At 40.0% G+C, this 24,969-nt stretch overlaps 1 protein-coding gene across 2 annotated transcripts in view; it reads left to right on the forward strand.

Moving 5' to 3' along the window:
- VCL (vinculin) overlaps positions 1 to 24,969 on the forward strand; it is a 98,134-nt gene extending 73,165 nt beyond the window's left edge. Inside the window, exons 11-22 of one of the 2 annotated variants that reach the window (XM_045023839.1) lie at positions 105 to 295; positions 3,580 to 3,779; positions 4,421 to 4,549; positions 5,867 to 6,016; positions 6,740 to 6,848; positions 7,793 to 8,095; positions 8,920 to 9,047; positions 10,232 to 10,417; positions 15,853 to 16,050; positions 18,262 to 18,465; positions 19,368 to 19,472; positions 22,278 to 24,969. In XM_045023839.1, the coding sequence (XP_044879774.1) occupies positions 105 to 295; positions 3,580 to 3,779; positions 4,421 to 4,549; positions 5,867 to 6,016; positions 6,740 to 6,848; positions 7,793 to 8,095; positions 8,920 to 9,047; positions 10,232 to 10,417; positions 15,853 to 16,050; positions 18,262 to 18,465; positions 19,368 to 19,472; positions 22,278 to 22,424 (2,050 nt within the window). In that variant the 3' untranslated portion in view covers positions 22,425 to 24,969. The remainder of the gene's footprint in view (positions 1 to 104; positions 296 to 3,579; positions 3,780 to 4,420; positions 4,550 to 5,866; positions 6,017 to 6,739; positions 6,849 to 7,792; positions 8,096 to 8,919; positions 9,048 to 10,231; positions 10,418 to 15,852; positions 16,051 to 18,261; positions 18,466 to 19,367; positions 19,473 to 22,277) is intronic. The other variant, XM_045023840.1, reaches the window with a different exon arrangement.

A 24,969-nucleotide genomic window follows, 5' to 3' on the forward strand; every position in this document is an offset into this window, starting at 1 on the left:
GCTACCCCTCTCTGATACTTGATAGTTAAATCTGTTTTCAAAAATATATAATGTCTTGATTTCAGTTGAGCGTGTGACTGCAACTATCTTTTTTGGATTTTCAGTGGGAAAGGAGACTCTCCAGAGGCCCGGGTACTGGCTAAGCAAGTAGCTACATCACTGCAGAATTTACAGTCTAAAACAAACAGGGCGGTAGCAAACACCAGGCCAGTTAAGGCAGCTGTTCATCTGGAGGGCAAGATTGAGCAAGCTCAAAGGTGGATTGACAATCCAACAGTTGATGACCGTGGAGTAGGTGAGCTGTTTGCTGAATCACTGTTTCGCTTCATAATAAATTGGAACAATAAAACTGCATCTCCTGAGATTTTTGTTTAGCACATTTGAGACGTTTGATTTATGTAGAGGTGTGTAGTTCGTAGCATGTGGCTCATTGCAGCATTCTGTGCTGCTTCTGCTGGTGAATAGTGACGTGTGGTGATGGATGCTCCACTTGAACCTAAGCAGAGGAAAAAGAGCAACATATCAAAGATGGGAGAGCTTGCAATATAGATAGGGCATAAAGGCTAAGAAAACTTTGAGGACCTTTCTAAGGTGATGGTCAGATCAATTGGATTTGTGAATTTAACATGCATTCACTATTCTAAATAAAAATTGGTATGAAATCACCGTGTTCACAAAAAACTTGATGAGTCAACAAGTGGTACCATACATGGGTTTGAAGTTACTTTCTAATATCCATACCTGTAAGTAGGAACAAAACATAATGCTATATTTTTACATTGCTTTGTATTGTTTGTAATTCAAGTACAATGCCTAAAATACACATTTATATATTGGCAAATTAGGAAATTAACTCCCATGTAAATAGAAAGTAGATGTTTCATTCTGTAAGGTTTTTCTTAAAGATATGGCTTCACCTCGTACAGTTTCTACACAATCTTATGGAACAGCAATATTATTTTGTTACCAGCAAACAATGGAAAAAGTGATCAGATAGTCATGTCACTTGCAGGCATATAGTAATGATTCAGGAGTTGCTTTTTTGTTAATAATTGGAAGTGGTGGGAAAATTAATTAAACCTTTTTACGAAGACAAATGATTCATCCACGTCCACCACATTTGTGGTGTTTTTGTTTTCTGATCAGCTTTCTAGCTGGCAGGATGGCTTTTATCCAAAAAATAGTTTCAATAAAGGTTTCTTTGAAATCTTTGTTTTATGATCTCATTCATCATAGTAGTGAGGTGCAGGCAGCAGAGCTGTGAAGACCACCAGGAATCCTAAAATGACCCAGGTGTAGTGCAGCTGTAGACCTTCAGTGCCTGCCCCCATCTTTCAGTGCAGTCAGGATTACTTCTGTTGGTGCATGAACATCCTGATTTTTAGATCACAGGTAGGGATTACAAGGCTGGTAGTTAGAGACCTTTTTATTATTGAACTTTGCAAATTTTCTCTAGAAGTTCACAACATGGAACTATACCATGCAATTTTAGCCATTTCCTGATGCAGGAACTGCACAACAAAGTGTGATGAGACTCCCCAGGCCTTCTGGAAACTGTGAAAGAGTGTCCCAGGAGGTCTGGTTGGTGGGAGCGTCTCCAATTTCAAACTGCCCCAAAATCCACTGCATCCTACATCAGCATTCAGCTCCTGGAAGCATGAAATGTAAACAGATATGATTGTTCACTCTTTCCCCTTTAAAAGAAACAATAAGCAAAAGTTTAGGTGAAAAAATATATAATTGCATAGTTACGTTTGAGATTTTATAAGCAAATTATGTAATTTCCATAGGAATTGGAACTCTCCTGCACTGGAAATAAGTTAAGGCTTTAGTCAATAGATGCAATAATATATAATGCCAAAAATATGTGAAGGGACAGAATAAGTAGTTGTGGGAGCCTTAACTTCTGCATTTAAGCGTTTAAAAATTTGTCGTAATGTTGCATTAATGTGTGTTGGTTTTGACTTTTATTTTAAATCTATTGCATTTGTTATGGCCGTTGGTAAGATTTCTCTACGAAGGATTCATTGAGAACACAGTGCTCTGTTAGATCTCTATGGTACTATTCAAAGAATTTGGCCTGGTAAATTTAGCCTTATGAAAATATTTCTGTGCTGTTCTCTGAACAGGGAGTTGACCGTGTCTCAAATAATTTTGCATGTTTACACTTCTCCCAGTGTAAAACTTGACACTATAGTATGGATTGATTTAAGTTCTGAACCATAAAACATATGTTGTTCTATAATGGTGTGGGTCATTTTGCTGGCATCTCCTCTGTTTGCTTTTAAACAGCTTTATTGTAATCTGCTTCTACTGAGCGATAAATGGATTGAAATCTTTAATTCTCACTGCCAGATTAAAAATTGGGCAGGATAGGGTGAAATATTAAATAAATGTCTTCATCACCTTCTCTTTGCTTACTCCAAAACAACAACTTGAATAGATATTACTGGATTCTAACAAGACTCTACTTGGCTAAACTAAGAGATGTCACAAAACATTGCTGTCAATACTCTGTGTTGCATCTTGTATATTCTGGGGCTGTGACAAAATTATTCTCATCTCTCCCTAACCAAATCTGTAAACTTATCTCCTGAGCTCTAAACTTCTCTGTTGTACAGTCAGTCAGCCAAATTTGTGTGTGTTAGACTTAAGTGAAGATAGCCATACTCCATGTATCTTTAAGACTTGCATGTAATTACTCCTATTTAAAAGAACTCTGCTGTGGTATTAGAAACACAAAGAGCACCAATCTCTAAACAAATGAACACAAGAGATTGTCAAGACTAAATATGGAGATGGTTTGCAAAAAAAAAAAAAATGGTTGTCATCCCCTACGCTTCTGCTCCAACCCGAAATGTAAGTCTCACATCACAGCTGATAAATCTCTCCTATCTATGATGTCTGAAGAAAAGAGGACATAATGCACATCACTACTCTGTTTCCTACCCCTTTGTCTCTTCCTCCTTGTTGCCTTTGCAGCAAGGCCAGTAAGTCCCTCGGCCCGCACCGCTTCCAGCAGCTCCCATTGGTCTGCAGCAGCGAACCGCGGCCAGTGGGAACCGTGATCAGCTGGTCCTGAGGACGGGGCAGGTAAACAAACCAGCCCGGCCCGCCAGGGGCTTTCCCTACACAAGCCCAGTTTGAGAAACACTGAGTTACTGCACCTAAACTTTTTTTCCTAAAATAATTTTTGAGGGATGGAGACCAATTTACAGTAATCAGAATTGGTGAGTATTGTTAAGGTGGTATCAAGTTCATGGTGATTAGGTCAGTGGGAACACAATTAACTAATATTCTGTTCTTGCCAGCCCACCCTAGCTAAGGATGGTGAGGCTCAGGCCAAGCATCAGATTATTGCACAAAAGGAGAGTTTGAAGAGACTTTAACTCTCCATTGGGTTTGAAATGCTGTTGAATGCAAATCTCTTTCTTCAAATACAGCTGAATAACCAGAAGGTTAATTGTTGAACCAAAAATTAAAATTTGTCCTTAATTGCTACTCACGTGACAGTATAACTGAGTTACTCCCTCTACCTCTGGGGTCTGTGAATTATTGAAGTACTTCTTTTTATTGTAGGCCAGGCTGCAATCCGGGGACTGGTGGCTGAAGGTCGTCGTTTAGCCAATGTCATGATAGGACCTTATCGTCAAGACCTCCTTGCCAAATGTGATCGTGTAGAACAGCTGGCTGCCCAGCTAGCTGATCTGGCAGCAAGAGGAGAAGGAGAGTCTCCTCAGGCTAGGGCGATTGCCACTCAGCTCCAGGATTCTTTGAAGGTAAAACTATAGGTAGAACCGTCACCATTTTATAGCAGTTTAAGTGCTATGGAAGCCTCTGCTCATGCTGGTGGGGTGGTTACATAAATACTAAATTCAGTATGAAGTAGCATAGGAAAACTTACACTGAATACGTGACTGTGGAAGCAGCTTTCACTGGAAGTATAGAGAGCTCCATGCTTCAAGTGAGATTTAAAGCACTTGATTTCATACTTTAGGGGCCACATCTTGGTGTGCTGTGGGATAGACAGACTAATTTAAAGAGTCTGTTCTATCTGCGATTCCTGATGAGTAGCAGGATGTGTTTTGTACATGGAAGGGGCTGCTCAGAAAACTGGCCAAGTATTTAAAGTTTTTCACTTACCAAAGATACCACATCAGCAGCTACTTATTTGAGGGCTATCTAGGGTCTCACACTATACTATTCATTCCCTTAATGGTAATTTGGTCTATAATCACTAGTAGCCAAAGGGTTAACATTACAGATGGCTTTAAGAAGCAGTATTTAAAAATACTTGGTAGAGGATATTTCTGTTGGTTGCCATTTTGTGTGGTCCCATGAACTTTGTTTTTGCAAGAATGCTGTTTCTGTGATTTGATGGTCCTACAAAATCTTACAATTTTCATGCCATGTTTTTCAGGATCTGAAAACAAGGATGCAAGAAGCTATGACCCAGGAGGTTTCTGATATTTTTAGTGACACTACAACCCCAATTAAACTATTGGCAGTGGCAGCCACTGCACCTCCTGATGCACCCAATAGGGATGAGGTAAGTGTGGTAGGAACAACCAATATTTTCTTACATTCAGCTTCTAATACTTAACTACACAGTTTTACAAAACAAGATTTTGCCCTTACTCTTCTGATCCATAATTGCTAATAAAGAATGGATGAGCAGTAGTCTGAACTACTGGGAGTTGAAGGCTGTGTCATGATTCACTGGAAAATTAGTCCCTAAACATTCAGTAAATCCTAGGATCTTACCAAGGATCTTTCTGTCCTGATGCTGTTGACATTCTTAAGCTACTTGTATGACAGATGGATACTTAAACTAGTTAATCATTTTTATATCTTTATATGTAATAGATGCTGATCATGTTCATGCAAGGACGCATCAATCAATGTGTTAGACCTAATTTTTTTCACTATGGAACCCACTTTCTATGCTTCTGATCACTGGCTTTATGCAAAGTGTACTAAGTGCTGTACTTGGAAGTTGTATTTGTCCAGCTGGTTGGCACAGGGCCAGAATGATTCCAGATGCCTGAGAATTTGACTTTGCAGGATAGAGCCTCTCCCCCACCTCCCCAAGACTAGAGCATATATTCCGAAAATAAGTATATAAAACAAAGTGTGTGTGTGTGTGTGTGTGTGTGTGTGTGTGTGTGTGTGTGTGTGTGTGTGTGTGTGTGGAGATTTTTCTGTTTAGAACGTTTTAGTTTCTAGAATAAATATCCACTTTATTATAACCTTCCATGGAAAATTCTTTTCTGTTTTATTTCTCTTACTTTTAAAATTAAACATATGAAAGCCTTTTAGGAAAAATCTGTGTAACTTCTAATGAATTAGAAATAATTGTATCAAGAATGACAGTCATAACCCTTGGCATGTGCTGCATTCTTCCCATCAACGTAACCTAGTTTTTGGTAGGCAAATTAATTCCTAGAGAGCTATGGGTTCAAAGCTGCTGTGACAAAATGCCTTTTATTATGCAGTGTGAGGCATTCCTGACTAGTTCTAGTACAGAATAATGTAAGAAATACCATGCATCAATGGAAGTGTGATAACACCCCTTGCCAACCAATTGTACAGGATGGATTAGCAGTTTAAAATGCTGTTAATTTGATTAGAAAAACTTGGCAATAACATAAGAATTACAAAGTAAAACATTGTTGTCTGAAGATACTAATTGGTAAAAGCACCTGACTAGTAAATAGGAAATCTTGGGTTCAAATCCCCCCAGTGTCTGAAGTAAATCTGTTAGTTGGTCAGACATCATGGTGCAGGGTATGATATTACGCTCTGAGTAGAAAAGAAAGCATCTCTTTGAGAGGGTAAACTGCTGTTAATGCACTTTCTCTCACAGGTGTTTGATGAAAGGGCAGCAAACTTTGAAAACCATGCTGCGAGACTTGGAGCAACAGCAGAAAAAGCAGCTGCTGTTGGAACCGCTAATAAAACCACTGTGGAAGGCATTCAGGCAGCTGTGAAATCAGCAAGAGAACTCACGCCGCAGGTCTCTTTACTCATCTCAGAAATATAATAAATTAGTTGGCCTTGTTAATCTCCAAAGGAATTTTCTGTATGATCCCATTCACCAAAACAAGTTGTTGGTGATATTACCATTAGCGTTTGTGTTAAGATGTAACTAACGTGAAGAACTCTGTATGTATTTGTGTTGTGACGTCCACTTTAAAGTGGAGCTATAAAAATGAGGATATTGTGTTTAGCCATTACATACAACAAGGCTGAATAGATGATGGAGACAGTTTCATGCTCTCCAACTTTTGGGCAGTAATTTCGATGAATTTTCCTCCTAACAAAAATTATTTTTAACAAAACATGTATGAGTAGAAAAGAATTTCTTTCATTTCTTTTAAAATGATTTTCTAACTTTATGTAAAAGCATAATTTTGTACAGTCATATAGATATGTGTTTGCTATATACTGCTCATTTGCTTTAGCTCCTTTGAGCAAAATTGTATCATGAAAGTGGACCTTTTTGTGACACATGAATTGCAATTCGAGATACCTGGTGTCTAAGGGCAATTTTAAAACATTTTCAAACTGTGGAATTCTTTGTGCAGCTGAAGGCTTTTCATAGTGGAACTAAAATTGACATATAAGTATTAAAAGTAAAACTGGACAACTAGTTGTATTAAAAATAGTGTATTTTCGTAACAATGTAGAGTGTCCCTGTGTAACAATATTTTTGTATTAAATATTTGACATTTGGCAGGTAATATCAGCTGCTCGTATTCTCTTAAGAAACCCTGGAAATCAAGCTGCTTATGAACATTTTGAGACCATGAAAAACCAATGGATTGATAATGTGGAAAAAATGACAGGTAAAGAATTCTTGTTGAAAGCTTTGTTACTCATTGCTAATTTTTGGTATTTTTCTCCTGTTAAGGTGGATGAAATGTGCACAAAATAATGGCTGCACAACTTTTTATGTCTGAAATAAATAGCAGGCCTACAGTTTGACCCAGGAAAACACCTATGTTGCATAGTACTAACAATACTGGTTTCTTGTTTCAATATAGGTGCTAAATGAAACCCATCCATTATTCTCTAGTTCAGGGGTTCTCAAACTTTATTGCACCGCGACCCCCTTCTGATAACAAAAATTACTACAGGACCCCAGGAGGGGGGGTCAAATCCTGAGCCTACCCATGCCTCGCCACCCCAGGGGGGAGCCATTGCCTCAGGCTGGGGGGGCCCAGGAAGTCTAAGCCAGCCCTGGCGACCCCATTAAAATGGAGTTGAGACTCACTTTGGGGTCCCGACCCACAGTTTGAGAACCGCTGCTCTAGTTCAAACTTACATAGGTATTTCTAATGCACTTTCAACATGGTATTTCCACACTGGGATATCTTGTCAATCAAAACAAATTTCTTCTAGAAGTCACCCTTTCTGATGTGGTACATGTTGCTGCAGGCATGCTGTGGATGAGGGCAGGCATGAATGGATTGTGGATTATATACTGTTCATGCAATAACATTTCTAGATATGGCATTTCTTGTCCTTTCTTTCAAGGTGACCTATGACAATGGTTGGGAAAATTTGTTTCAAGTTGTTACAGATGATGAAGATAATGCTGTATCTTTGTGCTACTGTATGTAACTTCCTCTGGCACACTTTTCTCTAACAATCTAAACTCTGTATCTAAGGAACCAAACGTTCAGGAGAGTAAATACTTCCAAATGTGAACAACCTCCAGAGCCCTAAATACCCATTTCCCTTTTCATACATGGAAGTGGAATGTTAACATGTTCAATTTTTATCCTAGGGTTGGTAGATGAAGCAATTGATACCAAGTCTCTGTTGGATGCATCGGAAGAAGCTATTAAGAAAGACCTAGATAAATGTAAAGTTGCAATGGCCAATATCCAACCTCAGATGCTTGTAGCTGGTGCCACCAGCATTGCTCGGCGAGCAAACCGGATCCTGTTGGTGGCAAAGAAGGAGGTTGAAAATTCAGAGGATCTCAAATTCCGTGAAGCTGTTAAGGCAGCCTCTGACGACTTAAGCAAAACTATATCACCAATGGTAATGGATGCTAAAGCTGTGGCAGGAAACATTTCCGACCCTGGTAAGGATTAAGCAAAGAGCTTCTCTCAAGCATTTGTCCCCTTTTTAATGCTTGAAGCTTTTGCAGATTTGAAATTACACCGCTACCTCAATATAATGCCACCCTACATAACACGAATTTGGATATAACGTGGTAAAGCAGTGCTCCGGGGAGGTGGGACTGCACACTCCGGTGGATCAAAGCAAGTTCAATATAACACGGTTTCACCTATAACGTGGTAAGATTTTTTTGGCTCCCAAGGACGGCGTTATATCGAGGTAGAGGTGTATTCGTTTTTCTCCTTGTCCATATATCATGACCTCAAAAATCCCAGTATTGTGCAATCAAGATGTACATTACTTAATGCTTCTATTAAATTCAATGGGAAATCCTCCAGTGAGTTAAAGGGAACAGGATCAGCCCTTAGTTTACTACTTTTGTTACCACCTATGAAGAGACTTGTGTCTTGTGATCTTTGTCCCAGGTGAATATTTGAAATGTGCTGGCAAGAGGACCACCTGTATTTTTTCTATAAAATGGCAAGATGTTTGTTTGTGCCTGAGTCTACTTTGGCTATTTATAGTGGATTCTTACTCCAGCCTTAGCACTGGTTTAAACCCACTGGCTATTCTACAATTAACATTCCAAATATTAAAACTCACTGTACAACATGCTGTCTGTTTAAATACCATTATATTTTGCAACTAAATTTTGAAGGTACCTAAATAATTTGAACCAGGTATTGTGCAAACTGCAAATACTCCTGAGAGTAGTGTTCCCCCCCCTCCCCCAAGCATGCAAGGTAACAAGGACATATTAAATTAAGCATTGGATCTTCTGATCAGGTTTGCAGAAGAGCTTCCTGGATTCTGGATATAGGATTCTGGGAGCTGTGGCAAAAGTCAGAGAAGCCTTCCAGCCTCAAGAACCTGATTTCCCTCCTCCTCCTCCCCCTGACATTGAGCAGCTTCATGTAAGTGCAGTTCATTTTCTCAGTAATAGTATATTTGAGTTGCACTGATAAAATACTGATTGCATCTAGTGACAATAAAACTTTTTTCAGAGACACTTCAGTTCAGGTAGAGTCGTGCTGGGATGTACTGGACTTCACTTTTCACTTTTAAATAGTTTTGGTGGTCCTTTTTTAGAAGCTAGCATAATTACTTAATTTAATATTGAAACACTTCATGAAAGAGCCTGATATAAAGACCACTGAAGTCAATGGAAGACTTTAATTGACTTCAGTGAACTTTGGATGAGGTGCAAACATCACAGAACCCTTCTTGAAGCAGGGAGAGAGGCAACCTTTGAGACAGCTAGACCCCATCCATTGTTTGCTTTATAGATCCATGTTTCTTAAGTGACAGGACTTTCAAACAGGAAATACAGAAGTTAACTTTATCTTCTAAAGAGAATGTCTTTCAGTGCAATGGTTGTAATTTTTGTCTTAGCGAATAAAATGATTAGAAATATCATCACCTCACTCTTCTGTGCTTTATCTCATGTAGTGAGGAGTGGGGAAGCCTCAAATTCTGCCCACTAGTTCATATTCGTTATGATCTTCAATACTTTTGCCTGTGATATGGTTTAGTTTAAGCCTCATCTAGTGTAAAACAGCACTTAGAGAGGTAAGCCACAGAACATATTCTAACTACAAGACAAGGGAATAGCACAGGCTTTTCATGCTACTTTCATGCCACTCTTCCCCTGCCCCTCTAAAATGAATCCTTTTGGATCCATTTATATCTCTGGTTACATGGATCATGCAATGTGCTTTTGGGAGAAAAGGAACCCCTGTGAATTTATATGGAGTTGGCCTACCCTTTCTATTAAGCAGAGGCCATAAGTCCAGGGCAATGATTTGAGTTTAAGGTAGAGGAGAAGTACTGATTTTGACCAAATGGAAAACATTTGTTTTATTCTTTAAATAAAAATGGTAGTTTGTATTTGGCCGGTCAGCACCAGAAACTTAGCGGGCCAGCCTTTAGTGTGAAAAGGCGTAAACTACTATGAACGTACTTTTCTTGTGATGGAGAGTCCTTTTTAAATGTGAGACAGCATGAGCTCCTCATTGTCCTGCAGATGTCTAACAACCTGGTACCATGTTTTGTGCGAGTATATTTTCAAATGTACAGAATATATTCCTTTCTTGCTTAGCTGACTGATGAACTTGCGCCTCCAAAACCACCCCTTCCAGAGGGTGAAGTTCCACCACCCAGACCACCTCCTCCCGAAGAGAAGGATGAAGAGTTCCCAGAGCAGAAAGCAGGAGAGGTGATTAATCAGCCCATGATGATGGCTGCTAGGCAGCTACACGATGAAGCCCGAAAATGGTCTAGCAAGGTAAGTGAAGTGTATAAAAGGGCTTGTTTCTATTGACTCTTAACAACCAATGTAAGAAAGGTGTTTATCTCTGGAAATGAGAAATAATAGTCAAAGATCTAGGACTGAAAGAAATCAGAATAATTCTCCAGTACCAATCATGAGCTTGACTGTCCAAAGTCAGCTGTTGCCATTCCTTTCATTTCCTGGATAAAACGAAGCATTGTAGGTGGGATTCTGTGTATGCCATGATTAAACAGCTGGATATTTGTCATAGCATTATGCTGAAGATTACAGGCATTCATTTTTCCAACCTTGTATACTTCTCAGACTAGGAGTCAATGCAATGATGTGTGTAAATCCCTAAAAAATGGCTCTGTGAGACATGATGTGCTCCATATGCCTCCATGGGGTGTTAATTTTGAAAACTAATGATGCATATTTCAGTGGCAATATCGTTAAATGCTAGTGAACTGGTTAACATGCCAAATTAATGTGCTTATCCCACAAACCCAGACTGCCTTCCACAGCTTCTCAGATGCTGGAACCACCTCCTAGTTTCCCCTTCTCCAGCTTCAAAACCTCCTGCTTTCTCCTGACCTCCTTTTATAATAGAATTTATACATTTGTACTGCTAAGCACTGGTCTACACCTAAAACTTAGGTCAACCTAACTACATTGCTCAGGGCTGTGGAAAAATTTTGCACCCTGCGTGATGTAATTAGATCGACTTAACTCCTGCTGTAAATACAGCTAGTTCGATGGAAGAATTCTACCATTGACCTACCTACTTCCTCTCGAGAGGATAGATTTACTACAGCAACTGGAATAAACACACTACAGCAACGGAAGGGAAGTGTCTACATTACAGTGGTGTAGCTGCAGCTGCACTTCAGTAGACATACCCTAAGTTCTGGAGTGTGCTGAAAATGTAAATGTTGGGGGCAGAATAAAATAAATGGAATTTAATATTACATGAAACAAAGGGTATAATTATAATTATTTTTTTTTAAATTAAATATGAAAATGCAGTTGGAAGATGCCACAGAATCTCCTCACTGCTATAATGTGGCTGCAGAATGCAAGAGGATTGCCACAGAATTAGGCCAGGCTTGTTGTGAAGTAGACAGGCCCTTGATTATAGCATCCCTGAAATAGTGAAGCCACTCAGTTTGAATGTTTATACCCATCCACTGGATAGCTATTCTTGAATCATTGCTGCTGGAGAAATTAGAAGCTTTTTACCTTCAAAACATAAAATAGCAGAACAGCTTCTCTCAAGGTCATTCTTATGTGGAGAGCTACTATAATGCACCTTACATTCTGTGTAAACATGGGTTTGCCTTCCATGCTCACTTTGTGTTTGTGGTCATCAAAGCTGGTTAGTATGTCACAAAACCGTTGATATTTTTTGCCCTTTTAAGGTAGGAAACTGATAACTATGTTACAACTACTGTAAGTAGTTCTGCTGGACATCACAGAAACCAACCTGTCAGGCTAGATTGGGTGACTGTAGGTGGCTCATCCATTTAACTCTTCTCCTCCTGAGCCATCTGTTTCTAGAAGATGTATCATTTTTGTTTAAAATAACCCCTACCCTTTTGAGCTGTGTGTTCTAGGAAGGTACTATTTGTTAAGACACCTTATTATTAAAAGCCATTGTATGGCTTTGGAGTCGAAGAACATTCAGTTTAAAGGGTTATAATTAGCACTGAATTGGGAGATTAATGCTTGTCACATTAGAATTCCATACATAGGAAAAGTGAAACTTGCAGCACTTGTGAGCTGGGTTGTGTTAATTCTGGGGAGAGCCTTTCTATAATAGCTATATAAATATACTGCGTAGAAATTAAAGTTTGTAAGGTGCAGTTATGGACAAAAGTGATAGTCTAAAAATGGGACCACCTCACTCCTTTTTATTCAGTCACGCTTACACACACTGAGTCTATTCTGGCTTGCACATCAATGTAAGTTTTTGCTATGTAACAGTTATAGAGACAAATTCTGCCCTCATTTGCAGCTGTAAAAAGCCCATTCTAGGCAGCAGGTGTGGGCTTCCACAGGTGTAACTTGTAGGCCAGAATTTGGTCTGCAGCATTGCCATTGTTTGGGATATGTGAACAGATTCTAATGAGATAGGAGCACTGAGTTGGAAAAGGCCTCTTTACTTGTAAAATGAGGAAAATTGATCGGGATCATTGATGTAATAAACAAGAAACCCCACAAATCCATTTTGGAGCTACTTTTCTGACTAGAACTGTGTTTTACATGAGAAGTTCAGTATATTTTCTGCTTGCTTTATTGTTACCTGTGTGTGTTTATATCCCAAAAGGATTACTCCTTTATCGTGTTAATTGTCTTAAAAGGTAATTTTGAGGAACAATGGGTTATAATTTGCACTTTTCAAAAAGTGCCTAGTGGTTTGGATTTTAAAGCTGACAATACAATTAAATACAATACATACTGAAATATTTGGTTATCATATGTAGTTTATATGTTAAGTAATATGCCTACTAAAATATTTACCTACGAGAGCAAAACACCAATACATCTTAAAAAAATAACAATGTACAACTTCTCCTGTTTTTAGCATCAGTCTAAACTCTGAGGTCTCTGGCTTATAAAACAATATTTTCAGAACCTTTCAAGAAAAGTGATTCAAACCAACAAAACCAGGAAATTGAAGTCTAACTTTTCATCCTTCGTTCATGGTTTTAAAGTCACACCAGCTGCAAAGCAAGCTGGTCCCATGAGTACAACTTCAGGAAATTGCAATGTCCCATGGTGTGTGTCCCCTGCTCCCACTCTTCTCTGCAGATCATGGATACCATCTTGGATTTACTCTGGCTTTAGTTTTAAAATGCTTTCTTTTGAGCAGTAATGATCCTCAGAGAAGCTACACCTCTACTCCGATATAACGCTGTCCTCGGGAGCCAAAAAAAAATCTTACTGCATTATAGGTGAAACCGCGTTATATCGAACTTGCTTTGATCTGCCGGAGTGCACACCCCCCTCCCCCGAGCACTGCTTTACCGCGTTATATCCGAATTCATGTTATACCGGGTCACGTTATATCGGGGTAGAGGTGTATTTAAAAGATGAGTCTTTAACTTTCCCCTGCAGCCACAGGAGGTGGCCTTCTCTTATGGAGAAAATCTAGCATGGCAGGCACTGAGCATGGTGTGTGGGACTTGACAGATCATGAGACACAAGATCCAGCTCATCCCAAGCTTGCCGGACTTCAGGCTGAGGCAGGCTGTCAGTTCACAAAGCCAATCTTTCACTTTTGTGTTTTCCTGGGGTTTTATTGTCACAAACAGATGCGTCTATATCTTTTTTGGGGGGGACGAAGAGGGAATGCTTAATATTTTTTTAACAGGCTTTTTAATGCTCTGTCTTTATAAGACTCAAAAGTTACCAATTTAATCCTTTTACAAATGTCGTTTTTCACTGGGCAAACTGGAGGGTCCATAAGCCCAGGTGGGTCAGTTTCTGCCTCTGCATTCTCTATGTCAGCAAAGCTTTGGCATTAGGGTTTGAGAGTTAAATTAGGCTTCAGTATAAAGAATTATAAAGCCCATCAATCAAAAGGCGCTTATATTGTGTAATGTCAGGAAGATGCTCTGCATGACTAAGTTTTTTTGTTTTTTTTTTTAAGATGAGTCACTTATTGAGTTTAAATTATAGCTTTTCCCTTTCAATGTTTTTCTTGTGTAGATTTTATCCATAGAAGGCCTTGCCTTAAAAACAAGGCACATTAGAAAATACATACCTTCTTGATAAGGATTGTTTGGCTTGTTTCACTCTCTTCATCTGGTATGAAGAATGTGATTAGTAATTTTGTATAATGCAATGGTCCTGGAAGTGTTGGCTACGGTAACATGCCATGCAAAATATGCTGTGACGTTGTTTTCTTAGGTACCTCCTCCCCACACTCAGTACTATAGGCATTAAATCATCATTTTTTCACACACAAAAAGGTAATAACTGCAACATTATGGCAAAACACTATAGTCCTCTTCATAATCCCTTTGTACTCTAAACATTCTTATTCACAGTGCTTTGTTTTCCTAACTCCATTTTCAGTCTGTTAACAAACACTAATAACTTCATTTACGAAGAACGATCTCCTTTCCCTTTAATCTTTTTTGTTCTCTGTGTACTCTGATAGCCCTTCATTTCCAGTCCTGCTACTCCTCTGTTGTTAATTCTTTTCTTTACTTCTCTAAGGGCTTGGCTACACTTGTGAGTTACAGCACAATAAAGGAGCCCCGGGCGCCCTAGCTCACTCCCCGTCCACACTGGCAAGACACGCAGAGCGCTCTGTCTCCACGGCTACAGCGCTGCTGGTACTCCACCTCGGCGAGAGGAATGACGTTTGCTGCACCTTGGCTGCAATGCACGGGTGTCAGTGTGTCAGTATGAATGAGGTGTTGGGTTACTGCGCTCTGATTGGCCTCCGGAAATGTCCCATAATCCCCGTAAGTCAAGTGGCCACTCTTGTCATTGTTTTGAACTCCTGTAGGGATGTGGAAATGCCATTTCAAAGCTCTGTTTCTGACAGCAGGCATGCAAACCATTAGTGTGGAATGTTGTGTGTGAGAGAGATAAGGCGGGTGGGTGAAGAGGGGTCTGCTACTGTCTGGACTAACGAGACAGCATGCTGACATGCTCTCAGCCCCCCAAACCTCCCCCCCTCTCCCCCACACATACACAACACACTCCCTGTTACACTCCACTCCACCCCCCCATTTGAAAAGCACGTTGCAGTCACTTGCATGCTGGGATAGCTGCCCATAATGCACCATTCCCAATGCCGCTGCAAGTGCCGCAAATGTGGCCACACCAGTGCACAAGCTGCTGTCAGTGTGGACAGACTGCAGCGCTTTCCCTACTGTGCTCTCCGAAGGCGAGTTTAACTCACAGTGCTCTACATCTGCAAGTGTAGCCATGCTCTAAGGGAACAGAAAGCAGTGTCTGGCAGCTGTATTACCTCATCCTATTCTTATCCCATCTAGACATCCTTATGTGAAACCACATCCACAGGCAAAGTTTGTTTTCACCAGTACTGGGTTCTTGTCTGCTATGCATGTACTTCTAGTCTCATTGGCTTATATAAAAAAAAAACCAAAAACCCATCATTGTCTTGCCAGAAAATGTTGTTCTGAAATTCAGATTTCCTTGAAATGCATAAGATAAATCATGTGTACTCATCTGAACAATATTTCTTTCCACATCTTGCAAATAATCCTAACTTTTTCTCTCCTTAATTTCTTAGTAATACTGGTTCACAGGTGAAATGGTTGGCCCCCTTTCTGCTGATCCTTGGATTGCTTTCATTTTCCTTTCATAGATCAAGAGGTTGTTTGATTACTAAACCAGCTCAGCTCTTTTACCAAATCCTGCTTCTAATACTAACTGTCCCTGTTTCTCCAATCTCCCTGCCACCTTCAAAGCCTAATGAAGCCGCTGAGGCTGATGTAGATGTAGATGAGCAGGAGGATGCAGATGATGTTGAATTCACTCTCCCCTCTGACACTGAAGATGATTACGAGCCTGAGCTGCTGTTAATGCCAACCAGTCAGCCTGTTAACCAGCCCATTCTGGCCGCTGCTCAGTCTCTGCATCGGGAAGCAACCAAGTGGTCTAGTAAGGTACTCCTCAGTTTCCCACTGGCAACTGATCTGTGTGCATCCAGCCATTTGGAACGCTGACACATTTGCATCACTCTTGATACTTGCTGGGCCCCATGATTCTGAGTGAATAAACGTTTGCCTGCACTTCATTTTAAGGATTGAGAGTGGCTTCACAAGTTCGGTAGGTCTGTCAGTGCCAGATTTCAGCTTGATTTTTTGGGTCACTTTTTAGAATAAAAAGGCTTATTTTCCCTTTGATTGCATCTGTCTATCTTTCTGCGTATGGCAGTATTCAAAAATGTAAAAGGCATTTTTCTGATCACCTGTGAAGCCATGGTTGGTTTCTCAATGACTTCCAGATAATAATAGAACCTAAGTCATTCAAGAAGTCATTTAACATGTCTGTTGTGCTTTGCCTTTATTGACGGCTTCAACTAAAATCCGTATGACAAGGAATGGCTTTGTATGGCAGTGTTATCAAGGAGGACTTTCTGCTGACTTGCACTTGGCTGTACTGCAAATGCTGGCTTGGATGAGAGAACTCCTTTTAAAGAACCTGCACTGAATGCATTAGTTGCTATGATCAAAACTGTTTATATGGTACCAATGGAGAGCTAAGCTGCAGTTCAGACATTCACAAGTACTCTCTCATGTCTAAACACAAAAAAGTTTTTGCAAGGCTGGTCACTTACTTAATTGTGAAACCGGCATGCTTCAAGATATGTAAGGTTGTTGCTCTCCAGTGAGTGAGTGTGTGTGTGTGTGTGTGATATGTGGTCAGTCATTCATTTTTAATAGAAAGGACTTTCAAAAAAAATTCCTGTCCTTTTCAGTTTCTAGTGCTGGATAATTAGAGGGTTTCACAAATGATGTTATTGAATATTTCTAATTACTTTATCCCTCTTTATGAATGAATTGAAAAGTAGCCTGTTCTGTCACCTCTTTCTTTAATGGATTAGAAATGGCATAGTGGATTAGAAACTGTTTAAATTTATAACAACAAGTAACAAATCTTTTTATATGATCTCTCTATGCAACCTGCAATGACATAGTCAGGATATCTTTAAATTTAATACCACCAAACCCTGGAGGGAATATCCATGGAGGTAGGAAACAAATTCACTGAATCAGGTTTTCAGTGTGTACTTTTTCCAACAGACTTTCTACACGTTATTACCCAAGGATTAACACCTTTTTGCTCAAAAAAGAAGTGTACAAAAGGAGCTGTATTTTTGTTCTCCTTTGTCAGCTCATCATGCTAATACCTCACTTTATCCACAAATGTGAATATTTCACAAATCTAGAATTTATTATAAAAGTGAGACAGAATATACTAACAGTTCATCTCAGTGATTTGACTTCTCTTGCACATGGTATTGACTTTGGAACTGAGGACAAAATACTTTTTGCCTCAGTCATGCATATATGTCACCAATGACAAATACTTCTCAAGAGTATTTTACTATAATTTCACTTGAAAAATAAACTCCCCATTGAAACATCTCTAGGAGAAGAGTCGGTTAAGCATTAAAAGGTAATCTATTGGAGCTGTTCTTCTTTGGTTAAAAATCAGATATATATTTTGCTATTTTTATGAGGAAACTAGCAAAGATGGCCAACTGGAAGGAAAAAATATTTTAACAAATGGTTTCCACTTTAGAATGTCCAGTTAAGTGGCAAATCTTATGTATAAATTCCTTTCCCATTGTCTTCTGTGGATACTATAAAGTGGTAGTGTAGTTGACATACTTTCATTATTCAGTTTCAGATGCCATTTAAAATTTTATATTCAGCTGTTCATAGTAGATTATTTAACTTCAGAGAATTGGTACTGTTTGGTTTAACTTACTTTTTTTTTTTAATTGGCACTTGTGTTTTCAATAATGCTGCTTTTATTGGGGAAATCTAGAATGTCTATAACACTTGAACACACTTGGTCTTAAAATCCAGACAGCAGTCTAGTCACTTCCACTCCAGGGACAAACTATCGCTTTGGTCACCATTTTTTTTTCTTTTCAGTTTTGAAATGTTTTCATTGAGTGTTGGAGGGGAAAGTATTTCCCAAACATTTGTACAAATCTTCAGTGCTCCTTATGAAGAATCTTTTTCAATAGACTTGAATTGTTCTTTCTTCCTTGACTTAATGAAAGGGTTTGCTAGTGAGTGTGGATTACAGTTCAGGTCTAACCTTTTGTGTCTAACATTCATTGTTATATTTGTTCCCTGCAGGGTAATGATATAATTGCTGCTGCAAAGCGAATGGCCCTGCTGATGGCAGAGATGTCCCGCCTAGTGAGAGGTGTCAGTGGAAACAAGCGTGCCCTTATTCAGTGTGCCAAGGATATTGCTAAAGCATCAGATGAAGTGACTCGATTGGCCAAGGAGGTGGCAAAGCAGTGCACTGACAAGCGCATTAGAACAAACCTCTTGCAGGTAATAACCTGGGCTAACTTTAAAACAATGCACATATCACTTTCCTTCCTGTGTCCTGCTCCTTCAGTATGGCTCAAGGCTGGAGAGTGAGTTTATTTTTGGCCGAGAGTCACCTGTGGATCCCCTTGGCTCCCTATCCCCGCTTTTGTGAGTCTTGAGGCCCAAGTATGGAAATGTTGATTTCCTTCAACTCTCACTTTGCAAGATCAGGTCCTTTTGATTCAGATGGGAGAAGACATGTCAGTGTCCTGTAAGAGACTTTGAAAAATCCATGAATGTCAAGAGACCAGTCTAGCAATGTCTATATCACCTTGGCCATCCACATAGTGAACCTTATCAAGTCAGAGGGTATTGGCAATAGCATAAACCAATACAGCCCCAAATCCCATCCTCCATTCCTGATGAAACAGACTGTTTGGGGCAAAGGAAAAGTGAATTCTGCTTTAGCGAAGATCCACGTTGCTAGAATGGTCACCCAAGCTTATCAGGAAGGAATGGGAATGTAAATCTGTAGCACTCCAATGTGCTGGGCACTAACTGTCCACATGGTTCCTGCTGATGCTTGCTAAAAGTTCCTGAGTGCACTTTGACATTGTTCTGTTTCAAACCCCAGTACATCAATGCGTTCTAGGGAACTTTTAGTGTGTAGCAGCAGGGTCCATATGGTGTGTTAGTGCACAGCATGCTGGAGCGCTGTAGATTTCCAACCCAGCTTGTAAACATGGCTTCAGTGACATCATGACAACCCTTGAAGTTTACATGGACATTGTATGCTTGTACCTTAGCCATCAGCAAAGAGAAACTGCTGTAGAGTTAAGCAAAATCTTAGTTTTACTTTAAAAATGGAATATCAATTGGTTCAAGTTTAAAAACTTAAATGATGCACCTTCCCAACTTCTTAGGTCTGTGAGCGAATCCCAACCATCAGCACACAACTCAAAATCCTCTCCACTGTTAAAGCTACTATGTTGGGTAGGACGAACATCAGTGATGAAGAGTCAGAACAGGTAAGAGCTACATAATTGATTATAATATAAACTCCTTCTCGCTAGCTGATGTGGGGCGGGGAGAGGGCGATCAGGTGCGTGTCCTTTATACAATCAGATGTATCCCAGATACTGAGAGTTAGTAAATCTGACCCAGTGTCCAGTAAAAGTGTTAATTTTAATACACCTTGGTATATATTCTGCAGTTAACAACAGGACATTCCTCTGTCTCATGGAGAAGACTTAATTTGCTTCTAACGTGACATTGTCTCTTGTTTTAAAACAATCCACAGTCCAAAACAAAAAAGTAGAGCTGTTTTTTTGGCATAGGAGATTATTCATTAGTGCCCTCTGGTGGTTTACAATGAATACTAGTTTAAGAATACTGTTACTTAAGTGGGCAATCATTTAAAACATTTTTAGTTTCAGCTCTCCCTGCTTCATTAACCAGCAACTTCATCATTGTTTTGTGAAACTTCGACTTCTGCAGCTACCTTCAATGGCTCTGGGTATACTTAGTTAAATTTTTGGTCTAGAATTCCTGTAGGTTCTCTGAAACCTTTGTTTGGTAGATGGATGTGTTAGGAATAGTGAGTTATTCAGCTTGTGTTCAGACATTAGCTTTCACTCAGCTTTTCAAAAGGTAGGCTGTGAGGAACAGGAGCCAGCGTGCTGTTCTTTTTGAGTAGCCGCAACATATGCCTTGAAGCAGAAGGCAGTAAAGAGTAAATCACCAAGAAAATCTTCATCACCAACGGAGATGACGACTACGGAGACCTCTGGTCCCAAGGGGAGTTCTATTCAGGCTCCGAGTGATGCTGGTACCACAAAGATGAATAGGAGGCAGTTGTCTAAGACAGACACGGTACTGAATTCAGGTACCTGTACCCAGAGCGGCAGAGACACTGGTGAAAAAAGTTCCAAGCCTGTCCCTGAGCAGCACTGAGTACCGGACAAAGACCGCTCAGCTACCTGTGGTACCAATGGAATCTGAGTTGACTTACTCCTATGCTAAATGTTTGATACCCCAGCTTCATCGCCAAAAATCCGTCTTCCACAGGTTCTTGCTCAACCCTATCTTTTATACCATCAGGACTACAAGAATTTAGGTACCCTGAAGACCTGCTATTATCTTGGGAGTCAGTGCCTCATCTCTTAATAAGCGGAGGGGGGGGGGTTGTCAGCATCGAGACTCTCTCTTGGTCACCAACGCCTGGAGTACCATACTTGCCCTCATCGTCTTTGCAAGCCGGACAGCTATGCCTCTGCCCCTCCACCCCTTTCCCCACGTTGGAGTATATGGAAGAGGATATTTCTGACTTAGATATCAGTGTAGGGTTCCCCAGTGTATTCTAGGACACATCGTTGTCCCTCCTCCACCGATGTAATACAGGAGAATAAACCTCAAGTGACACCCATCCATGGCCTCATTGGGTCCTGTGGGCGTTCTCTTGTCAACAATTTACAAAGAAATTCTCACACCACAGGAGGGAGCAGGAAAGGGCCCATTCTCCTCAACCTCCTATTCCAAGCAAGGGAGGGATAAGGAGATGACTCCTCTTACTAATATTTCTTCCTCATCACCTGATGAAGCTGTGATGCCTCCACCTCCTCCTATGGCAGATGACTGCAGGCAGTTTCAAGAACTGATTAAGCGAATTGTGGGCATGCTGCAGATTCTCTTTGAGGTGTTTCAGGTGTCCCACCATAAACTCCTGGATATCTTGCAAACTTTGACATCTATGAGGCTTGCCATTCCGGGCACTGAAGCTCTTATGGAGCCTACTAAGACTGTTTGACAAACACCACCTACAGCACTACCTACCCGCAAGAGGGCAGAGGGAAAAATATTATGTCCCTGCCATGGAACCAGAGTTTCTATGTTCTCACCTAGCTCCAAACCATTTAGAAGATCTCCTAGACTATTTGTATCCATTGCGGACAGAAACAAGGGTTCGGCAGTTTCAAAATAGGTTATTAAAGAGGATCTCCAGTTGTATTAAGATTTGTTCAGCCCACTTTGAGAGTGATATCATATTCGACAAGAGCACAATCTATGTTTATAGCCTTACTTAAGGATGTACGAATTGCAGAGATCTGTAGAATGGCAACTTGGTTTTCTGTTCATATGTTTTCTAAACATTTATGCCATGGTGCCCAGAGCTAGATCAGATGATGCTTGTAGGCAGGTCCGTTCTTTTTTCTGTTGGACTCCGGTCTGAACCTCCCATATTCTTAGGATACCTTTGGAGACACCTGAAGTTGAGCACCCACAGAAGAGAGGTTACTTCTTGTGCAGTAACTGGAGTTCTTTGAGATGCGTGTCCCTGTGAATGCTCTATTACCCATCCTCCTTTCCCTCTGCTTCGGTGGAGAAGAAACTGAGGGTGGTACATCCACATAGCCCTATGTAACCGTGGTGCGGGGCACAAGTATATGTGTGGTGCATGCACAGGCTGAATAGGCACCACTACCAAAAATCTCCTGTCAAAGTTGCAGGGCATAGGCACACTTGAAGTGGAGCACCCATAAGGGGACATGTCTGAGAGAACTCCAGTTACAGCATAAGGTGTGTAACCTCTACTTGTGAACGAGAGAATCACTTGCTTCTTCTTCCAAATTATGGAACAGGTCATTTTTTACAGTTGACTATCATGAAACGTACATTAGCAAGAATGATGTAACATCGTGTTCCTGTTGTAAGTCCCCAGGCAGGGTGGGATTTATGTTTCTGAGTTAAACAATTGCTCATCTGAATGTGAACACTGTTCTACCACTATGGGTATTTAAGAACTTGAAAGAATAACAACTTTCCTTTGTCTGCAGGCTACTGAGATGTTGGTTCACAATGCCCAGAACCTTATGCAATCTGTAAAGGAGACTGTGAGAGAAGCAGAAGCAGCGTCTATTAAGATTAGAACAGATGCTGGATTCACTCTTCGCTGGGTTAGAAAGACTCCTTGGTATCAGTAAACAACTGCCAACTAACATTATCTTCTGTAACATAAAAAGCCTTTTTGAAGCAGAAGAGAATTTAACAGCAAAATGTGCTGTAAACATGATCTTAAAATTAGCTTATGCTAATGCCCCATTCTAAGGGCATTAATTATAAAAATATGCATTTAAACATCTTCGGAAAGCATCTCAAAATTGCTTCCGACACATTGACAATTTTTATTCTTTTTGCTTTTGAAGGTTCTCTTTTTTCATGAATTCTGTAATCCCAGAGACACGCTTCTCATTTATGCACTGTATATTCCAGTAGTTTCCATATGGTGGTATGACACATGGACTTTACTCAAGCTTGAATCGGCGGTCTGGAACACTTAACAGTGTTACTTAGTTATTTGGTGGGGACAATCAATGACACTGAAAAGGCTAACTGTTTTAATGACATTTTCAGCTAGCTGTTCTCACACCACAAAAGTGTTACAAGGTATATGTAGTAAAGTTCATTTACATAAGAAGTGATCCCCTCTTTGCGGTGGGGGGGGCGGTATCACATTGCTACAATCGACTCTTATGCTGCAGTTACTTTGCCTCGCAGTGATATCCTAGCTCAGGAAAAACTGAGCTGTCTTCTTTACTTCCCATTGCCACCTGTGGTCATGCCAGAATCTGCATTCTTGTGCTATACTGAAATGGTTGGCGATGGATGTTCGTCGCAAATAATGACAGCTTGACTGTTCAAGTTTCAGAGGCCTTAGAAAAGCACAGACTGCCCCCCTCCACACACACACACCTCCCGATAAAAATTTGGTAGAATAGGGGGCTAAAAATTTGGAATCCATCGAGTTAGCTGCATTAGTCAGTCAGTCATGTTCAAAGCAACTTTTTGTATGAACAAAATGCTCAAATAGAACACAATCAAGATCGAACTCCTTTCCTTCAAAACCAGGCACACCCACACTCCGCCTCTGCACACTTTCTTCAGAGTTGTTTTAGGGGAAAATTACACTCCGTTTAATGATGCTTGTGCCTCACTGCCCTTCATTCTAATGATGGAGCATGTGGGAAAGTCTGTTGGTATTCTCAATATAAATCTGTTGTTCAGATATAATGAGCCATGAAAATGATCTAGACTGAAATTCTATATACACATTTAAGGCTTAGTAGCAATTAACTGAATTAGATGTTAAATTATTTTTTTCCAATCGTGTTAAGAAAACAGATTTGGGATGGTTTTTGTACTTCCATACTTCTTACATGCCTTCATTTTTAACATGCTTATGATAGCTGTTCGGTAATATTTTTTGACATTTAAAATGAAAAGTAATGAGATTGCTAACATTTTAGAAACGGCCTTTGTATGTGCAAAAACATTTACTAACTTGATTATGTTCGCCAGCATTAACATTATAATGGCTCCTTAGTTTCCGTTTGCTACAGATTGACACAACGATCATGCTCAAGCCACCTTTGTTAATGTGCTGTTGCTGCCCGTTGATCACACACAGTAACAGCAAAGGCGAGCTGTGTAGTACAGTGTCAGACTACAATTACTCTACACTTCCTGTTTTTCCTCTCACCTGCATGGTTATCTAAAAGGGAAATTACATATTTAAATTACATTATAATAGTCTGCCTCAAACTGACTTTAGCAAGAGAAAGCACTTGTTCATCCTTAATTCACTCCTTGTCTCCTGATAATGCCAAATACATGGTACTTAGGGTCTTTTCTCAGACTCCTCCAATAACTACCCACACCAGAGAGGGTGAAGGAGTGGGACAAAGCCTTAACCAGAATGTCTTGCCTTTGGTTGGTTTATATCAGACCCTTAACACTATGTAATGTAGCCATTTCTATTTAATAGTAAACACTGAATAGGAAAGGACTCTTGAGGGTCTTCTGAATAGTCTTCCTGTATTTGCTTTCAAAATAGTTCAAGCTTCTCTGTGGGTACATCTACACAGCAACTAGATGTCCGTGACTGGCCCATGCCAACCAACTTGGGCTCACAGGGCTTGGGCTGCAGGGCTCTTTTGTTGCTGTGTAGACTTCTGGGCTGGGTTTTAGCTTGGGCTCAGGACCCTGCGAGGCGAGTCCCTGAGCCCAACTTGGCTGCCATTGGCCAACCGCAGGTGTCTAGTCGCTGTGTTGACATACTCTGAGATTTTTAGCATCACTATCTAGTTGCTTGACTGATATTAATGCAATATTACTAATGCCTTTAATACATGATTGTTTATGCCAAAGATCACTTTTTGTTTTATTAAGGAATGGTTGGGAAAGTAAGAATCATGTTTGCCTTTGATATTTCTTCAGAATGTTTGCTATATAAGTTCTTAACTGTTTTGTAGGAGCTGAAATACTGTATACCTTATGCAATTTGTGCTTTCTTGAACACTATTGGTCTTCAGACCTAAAATGAAGCAAAATTTTAAAAAGACCTTGAATGTTGGTTAGAAATGTTTTACCACTGATACTTTGTTTGTAAATCAAAATTTGTTGTATAGTCCAATATTTTCAACCTTTTCTTTTTGTTCTGTTAAAACAAAATAAAAATGCATTTGTATA

Source organism: Mauremys mutica, chromosome 7 (assembly GCF_020497125.1).
Source record: "Mauremys mutica isolate MM-2020 ecotype Southern chromosome 7, ASM2049712v1, whole genome shotgun sequence".
NCBI lineage: Eukaryota > Metazoa > Chordata > Testudines > Geoemydidae > Mauremys > Mauremys mutica.